Source organism: Condylura cristata, unplaced genomic scaffold (assembly GCF_000260355.1).
Source record: "Condylura cristata isolate star-nosed mole 26May11 unplaced genomic scaffold, ConCri1.0 scaffold00011, whole genome shotgun sequence".
NCBI lineage: Eukaryota > Metazoa > Chordata > Mammalia > Eulipotyphla > Talpidae > Condylura > Condylura cristata.
In genome coordinates this window covers 39,934,996-39,943,081 of record NW_004567112.1, presented here as the reverse complement: position 1 = coordinate 39,943,081, position 8,086 = coordinate 39,934,996, and the positions used below count along the sequence as shown (strand labels likewise).

The 8,086-nt window shown below is 36.6% G+C and overlaps 1 protein-coding gene across 1 annotated transcript in view; it reads left to right on the top strand.

Moving 5' to 3' along the window:
* The window catches only part of CCAR1 (cell division cycle and apoptosis regulator 1), a 45,434-nt gene extending 39,678 nt beyond the window's left edge, over window positions 1-5,756 (top strand). Inside the window, exons 20-25 of the mRNA XM_012723747.1 lie at window positions 468-550; window positions 1,136-1,282; window positions 2,195-2,315; window positions 2,407-2,589; window positions 3,246-3,451; window positions 4,385-5,756. Coding sequence (XP_012579201.1) covers window positions 468-550; window positions 1,136-1,282; window positions 2,195-2,315; window positions 2,407-2,589; window positions 3,246-3,451; window positions 4,385-4,444 — 800 coding nt within the window. The 3' untranslated portion in view covers window positions 4,445-5,756. The remainder of the gene's footprint in view (window positions 1-467; window positions 551-1,135; window positions 1,283-2,194; window positions 2,316-2,406; window positions 2,590-3,245; window positions 3,452-4,384) is intronic.
* The last annotated feature ends 2,330 nt before the right edge of the window (window positions 5,757-8,086 follow it).

Sequence of the window (8,086 nt, the reverse complement as noted above, 5' to 3'; positions counted from 1 at the left end):
GAGCAGAACAGGCCGACTGACGAAGTACACTGCTGAGGGGAGCAGTGGGTGGGTCAGGAGAGGTCTGCTGGGCCATGTGGGTCACCTCTGGGTGGAGATTGAACCTATGCGGAAGTGGCTCTAGCTTCTTAGTGCTGTGCTTTAACCCACTGCGCTGCCAGGGAGGGGGGTGGCCCAGTTTTATGTATGAAGTTCATTCTTATTTTTTGAACTGTTTTCCGTATATTTATAGAATACTTTTTTTATTCAATAAATTATTTTTCTCCTTCTAGTCTCTTTATGAATTCTTCTTATTATTCTTTATAATTGTTCTTAGAACATCCAAACTATTTTTACTCATATAATAGTTCTTTGCTGATACGTCTTCTGAAAACTGATCAGTATTTGGAAAGTATTTTTGGTCTCTGTAATAGCTGAAAATATCTTTATTAACGAATTTCTTTGTTTCTATTACATTTATTTTATAGATCGTGATGAGGAAGAAATAAATAAACGTGATGACAAAAGAGATATCAACAGATACTGCAAGGAGAGGCCCTCTAAAGATAAGGTACTTGTAGAATTCTGTATTTTCATGTGTTCATTTTTGTACCTTATGTAAGCCAAACTTACCTTTTTTTTTTTTTTAAAGTTTACTGATTTATACATTCAGAACCTCTGGTACAGGCCAGAGGTGCGGGGTGGGTGAGAGGATTCAGCAGAGACTGTGGTGAGCAGAACAGGCAGATTGATGAAGCACACTGCTGAGGGGAGCAGCAGGCAGATCAGGAGAGGTCTGCCATGCCATGTGGGATCCCTTGGCTGGGGATTGAACTCATGCTGCAGTAGCTGTGATAGCTGCATAGTGCTGCGCTTTAACCCATTGTGCCACCAGGGAGGGTCCAAAACTTACATTTTAAACAGCACATCTTGAAGTTTATTACTCCTCTCTATATATACCTATTACCCGGGTGCTTTGTTTTTTGGTATTTGTGGTTATGTCATAACCAATATGTCTTATTCCTTTCTTCCATGCATTTTAGCTAAAATGACACAGAAGCCTTTTCTATTTTTGCTATTATAGACAATCTCAATTTATTACTTTTCGGGAGAAAGAATTATGTTTTATCTTCAACTTCTGTTGAATTTTCTTCAGGAAAAAGAAAAGACTCAGATGATCACAATTAACAGAGACCTATTGATGGCATTTGTTTATTTTGATCAAAGCCATTGTGGTTACCTTCTTGAAAAGGATTTGGAAGAAATACTTTATACTCTTGGACTACATCTTTCTCGGGCTCAGGTAATTTTCAAGTGGGGAGGGAATAGGGTGGTCTAGTAGATTATGGATGCTTTGGGGGTGGGGATGGTGTAATAGCATACATCTTAAGAGTTCTGAACCTTTGCCTCTAAGTGATATTACAGTTTTGTGAGTCATTATTACCTTAAGAAGAGAAATACAATTTTTTGAAAGGCACTTGAATAATTTTTTAAATGTTACCTTTAGTTAACAGAATTTTTTAAATGTTACCTTTATTTAACAGTATTTAATTCCAAAAATCTGTACTTACCTTTTATCAGTTAACTTTTTGAGATATAAAAGCAAAAGTTGCTAATAATAATGCAGACTGTAGTGAAATGTATAGAGCAAAAAATGTTAGATTCCTTCTCCCTGTTTCTACTCCTCTGACCTAATGTATATCATTACAGATCTTTTTGTAGACAACCTGTGTATGTCCCATCATCTAAATAATACAGCAAATCTATACATATTGATTGCTTTTCTCATTCAACAGTATGTCATAAATATCCACCATGAAAATGGAGACCTGTTTCATTCTTTTTATTACTATTTAGTATTGTGTGGTGTAGAGATACCTTAATTGCCTCACTTCGTCCCAGTTGCTGGATGGTTTCTTTCTTTTTGGATTTAATCTGTGCTGCGGTTAACATCTTAGTATATGTACTTTAATGTATGTGTTAGTATTCCTATCTGTTTTAGACTTATTATTTACTAAACTTCTTTTAAATAGTAATTTCGGTTTTAGATTTATTTAAAAGAGAGTTAAGAGTGTAAGTACTCAAGTTGAGAGAAAGTGGATTTTTGAGGAAAGATGCCATGGATCTTTATCATTTGAAAATTAGAATATAGTTGTTCAAGGGGAATCAAAACTTATTTTCATTTGTTTAATGTGCTTCCTTGCTTGTATAACAGGTAAAGAAACTTCTTAATAAAGTAGTACTCCGTGAGTCTTGCTTTTACCGGAAATTAACAGACACCTCAAAAGATGAAGAAAACCATGAAGAGTCTGAAACATTGCAGGAAGATATGCTAGGTTTGAATATACCATTAAGATTTTACATTCTTACAACTATGTTTTTAGTTAAAGTAGAAAACAAATAACTAAAATATGATATCTATTGTAGGAAACAGGTTATTGCTTCCAACACCAACAGTAAAGGAGTTAAAGGACGTAGAAGAAAATGTTGGCCTTATTGTGTACAATGGTGCAATGGTAGATGTAGGAAGCCTCTTGCAAAAATTGGAAAAGAGTGAAAAAGTAAGAGCTGAAGTAGAACAGAAACTGCAGTTACTCGAGGAAAAAACAGGTGAGCAATGTCACTGGCTAAGTCCATTCTTGTTACATCCTGTATGTGCATACTTAATACTCACATGCATATTCAAGCCTTGTATCTTACTCTACACAAATAATGTAACTTTTGACCTTCTTGCTAAAAATTAGAAATTTTTTTAGCTTTGTAAGAATCTTAGATTTTCATGTACATTAATTTGTTCTGTTGTATCCATTAGTCCTCCTCTAGTTCCACTTAGTTTTCACTGGTTTATGCTTTCCTTTACTCTCTGCAGTCATCACAAAATGTCACTTGGGTTTAGAAGTGATACTTCACTACAAGTTTATTTATGAAATATTTCTTTATTTATTTATGCACATAGGACCTGGGTTACAGGACAGCGGTATGGGGCTTGAAGGGAGTAAGAGAATCACCAGAGGCAGAGTGGGGAGCAGAATAGGTGGGTCTACTGAAATCACTGAGGGGGAAGCAGCAGGCGAAGCAGGAGAGGTCTGCTGTGGGTCACCTCCGTGGCCGGGATTGAGTCAGTGCTTCAGAGGCTGGGGATAGCGTCTTAGTGCTGGCTTTAACCCATTGTGTCACAGGGAGGGCCCGCGTTACAAATTTAAATGAAAAGTTAAACTGGAAATTTTGAGGATTAAAATGGTGACTTTTGAGTTTTATTTTAACAGATGAAGATGAAAAAACCATATTAAATTTGGAGAATTCCAACAAAAACCTCTCTGGTGAACTCAGAGAAGTTAAGAAGGACCTTAGTCAGTTACAAGAAAACTTAAAAATTTCGGAAAACATGAATTTGCAATTTGAAAACCAGCTGAATAAGACAATCAGAAACTTATCCACAGTAATGGATGAAATCCACACGGTTCTTAAGAAGGTTAGCTGTTTTCTTAATTTATTTCAATTTTTTAAGTATTTCTGTAAGTTTTATTGTTACTCAGTTCCTAGTGGTTTTTATTTAAAGAATTACTTATGGATATAAGAACTGGGGGGGTGTAAGTCAGAGGTGTTGAGGTTGAGAATATTCACCAGAGACAGAGTAGGGAGCAGAAAGGCAGATGGACTGAAATACACTGCTGAGGGGAGCAGTGGGCGAGGCAGTAGGGGTCTGCTGTGCCAGGTGGGCTGTTTCAGGCCTTGGTAGTTATAACTCCTAGGCCACTGGGGAGACCCCTTCATGTTTTTTTATGGTGAGAAGTAATGGTAGTTCCTTGTCCTTCATCAAAGGATTTAAAAGTGTTTCCCAAAAGATTGTGTTATCTTAGAACTAAGTTGTAAAGTCAGTATGGTTTAGATCTTAAAAGTAAGTTTTACTTGTTTTTCCTTTCAGAACTAGAGTGGGTTTGAAGATGAGGAAGATAAAACCATTCACTCCTTTTATAAACCCATTTATTGTAGCAGAGTTGAGAAATCCTCTTTAGCATTAGCAAAATTAGTTTTTATTCTTTTTTGTCACTAATAATAATCTATCATAGTTTCTGATTGCCATTGTAAGGATATCAGGGAAGATCTCCACATTTTGTGTAGCATTCAGAGAATAAGAAACTCTTATAGTGATACATTTAAAATAGAAAAAAAATTCTGCAGTGCGGGATTATACTACTGTTATTCCTGAGAGCTAGTAATTTGTTGATACTGATTTGTATAGACAAAACGTATATTGTCCATATACTTGAGACTCACAGCTTCATTTTTCACAGATGATAAAAAAAGGGCTATAGGACTATTTGTGTTTACTAATATATGTTGCTTTTAAAGTTACACAATGAGAGTCTTAAAAACATACTTTTCTCCATCTGTTACTTTATAGGATAATGTGAAGAATGAAGATAAAGATCAGAAATCCAAGGAGAATGGAGCAAACCTATGATAAAAGACATGTTTTGATCAAAAATGATGTTAAATAATGTAATATATAAAAATCATGATAAAAGAATGTTTGGAAGTGGTGATGCATGTTTGATTCAAGTAGTATAAATATCTGTTAGTTAAAATGATGTATAAAGTTTTATGAATGTGCGTCTTTGCTTTTGAAATTGCTTGTAATTCCTGGCATTCAGATTATTAAACACTCCTTGAGTGAAATAATTTTGCATTGCAAAATGTTTTAGGATGAACTTTGTTATAGTTTTAACCCCAATAAAGTTCATCAATCTAACTGACAGTAGTATTTAATTATACCAAATGTCTTATTAAGATACCTAGAAAGTTGTAATTTTATTTATAGAATGATTATGGTTTATTTTAATTTTTTAGTCTTTTTAAATTTCATTATAAATCATAAAACAGCATGTTGCTTGATTTTTGCAAGTCTTTTGAACTAGAATTTATTAAAAAATCCCCCTCTAATGATCATTTCTAAAGGTATTCTTTAAAAATTTATCCAAAAGAAAAATAAGAAAGTAGTGGACAGCTGCCATTGTTCTTTACATATTTTAGGCTTTACATAAAACTAATAAGTCTGATGTTAATATTACTGTTTTTAATTAATTGCTCTTTCCAGAGTAGCACTAAAATATGACGTCTGATTTTGAGGGGTTAAAAAAAAAATGCAGTATGTCAAATGTACAGTTTAGTTACAAGCCAGTAGATGTCAGTATGATACCTTAAGTTAAGACTTGTTTAATTAAAAAATACATATATTTTTTTAAAGTCTATGTACTTCCTTCAGAATTTTAGTGTGGATATGTTGATTATGTGTTGAGTTTTAAAAAGGTAGGAAATGTGATAAGATGAAAAGCATTGGCTTTCCACCGAGAGTCAGTTTTCCCCTTGTGGATTCTTGGTAATGCTTAGCAACAGGGTGGTGCTACTGGCTTCCAGGCGGTAGAGGTTAAGGATGTTGCTGAACAGCCCCAAAAATGAAACAATAGAAATTGGTCATTTGGTTTAAAAGAATAGAGGCTTAATATTAAGTTTTTTTAAAAATGAATATTAGTATTTCTTAGGCAGCACTATATAAAACCAAATAGCATCTTTAACAGATACTGTGCTTACATTCAGAATAACTTTCAGGATTCTTTCACTGTCATAGAATAGATGTCTTAAAATTTCATTTCGTTTTGCAGAAATAATGGCTAGGTATTCCACACAGGTGAATATGAGAATGTAAGGGCCATGTTACAGATTATCTTAAGCTATATGGAATCCACATCACCCTTACTAAGAAATAGATTAAAATAACTGAAATTCTTTCAAACCACTTTTTGTCTGAAGTTGCAGTTTCTGATCTGGTTTGTTGAACATCTTTGAAGTCAGATTACTGATTGGTCTGTAATTACAGTTATTGTCTGTTTTTCCATCTTTATTTAAGATGAAACTTAGGGTAACTGAACAGTTTTTTCTCAAGGGAAAGTTATTTTGATTTTTTACTGTAGAAATTGTACTTTTTTTTTCTGCTTATTGGACCGTCTCTTTCCTAAAATCATTTTTCTTTGCTTGAATAGTTTTGTTGTTGCTATATATATAAATTTATATTTCTTTAAAAATTTATTTATGCATACAAGAACTGGGGTAGGGCCCTCCCTGGTGGCACAACAGGTTAAGCAGAACCATGTAGCTGTCTGCAGCCCCTGCAGCAGGAGTTTGATCTCCTGCCAGGGAGGTGACCCACATGACGTGGCAGACCTCTCCTGATCTGCCTGCTGCTCCCATCAGCAGTGTATTTCAGTATATTTACCTGTTCTGCTCCCTACTCTTGCCTCTGGTAAATCCTCTCACCTCTGGCCTGTACCCTAACCCTGGGATATAAGCCAGAGATGCAGGGGGAGAGGTGAGATTTACCAAAGACAGAGTGGGGCACAGAACAGGCAGCCTGATTAAAATACACTGCTGAGGGTAGTAGCAGGTGAGATAGGAGAGGTCTGCTGCGCCATGTGGGTCACCTTCCTGGCTGGGAATTGAACTTTATGCTGCAGTGGCTGTCTTAAAAGTGCTGAGGGCCACCATGGAGTCCCTAGGTTTTTTATTTGTTTTTTTGAGAAAAAGAAAACCATGGATGGGTAAAGAGCTCTTCCTTGCCATCTTCAAGCAGCTATCAGATAAGCCAAAATGGATGCTTACAGGTATATGAGGAGCTATAATGGAAGCAGCGGGATGTGATGTATTTTCTTTTCAGGGTGCACTGCTGGCAGTACTGCCCTCATCAGTTCCATAGGGTTCCTCTGTCCCAACCAGCTGGACAAAGTACACAGATAGGAATTTGTATGTCCTGTGGTGGCCATAGACCTCCAGGTCCTATTGTCCATCATGTTATTAAGCTAGCTGAAATTTGCTACAAGTCTTCATTCTATTGCTGAGGAGCTAGCTAGACCCCAGTGGGGCTCTAAGGATCATGAATTCTTCCTGGGTTGGTTATGAGTTCACATGCATATTCTTTGAGGTTATCTATATCAATCCATTCTATAAAGTTATCATCCAGCCCATCACTAGGACAGTCAAGGAGCACAGGGAGACTACTGGTTCTCACTTTGCAGCGTGGTTGGAGAAGGTGCAGTACTCTACAACTCCCCATTAAGGCTAATTAGTACTGTTTGTACCATTCTAATAAACGATTTAGGGCAGTCAACAAATAGTCAAGCTATCATCAGCCACTGTGACATGAGTTCCATCCGGGCCAAGAAGCTGACCCACATGGCACAGCATACCATTCCTGTCTTCCCCCATTGCTCCCTCAGCAGTATATTTCAGTAGATCTGCCTGTTCTGCGCCTCATTCTGTCTCTGGTGAATCCTTCTACTGACCCACCTCTGGCCTGTAGCCCAGTTCTGATATGCATAATTTTTTTTAAATCTTAGAAAAGCCCACCCTCATTCTTTTTTTCCTCTGACCCACCCTTCTCTGAACCCTCTTAAGCTCTGTTGACCCCAGTTAATAATGTCCATTAGTATGTTTTTATTTTGCTTTGTCAGTTTAGTTTTTGTTTCCTTATGTCCCTGTACTTGTGAAATCATATTTGTTATTCTGAGATTCTTTATTTGATACTCTCAAGGTTCTTCCATTTTGCTGCAAGTAATAGAATTTCATCTTTCCTTATGACTGACTAGCATTCCATTGTCCAGATAGACCTCATCTTTATCCAGACACCTGTCATTAGGTTATTTCCATGTATCTTAGCTATTGTAAGTAGTGCCAAAATAAACACTATGTAGAGTACATAATTTTTTAAGTTGACAGTTTCATATTCTTCAGATATACCCAGAAAGAGCATTTGCATATGATACTCCCATTTTTAGTTTTTAAGAAAGGCCAGGGGCTCCCCAGTGGCACAAGGGGCTAAGTCTCTGCTCTATGAAGTTATCACCAGCCTCTGCAGCGTAAGTTTGACCCCTGGCCTTGGAGGTGACCCACATGGTGCAGCAGACCTCTCCTGTCTTGCCCACTATTCCCTTCAGCAGTGTGTTTCGGTCAGTCTGCTGTTTTGCCCCCCACTCTGTCTCTGGTGAATCCTGTCATGTCCCTTCTTCACCCCCGTATGCATAAATAAAATAAATATTTTTATTAAATTGAAGGT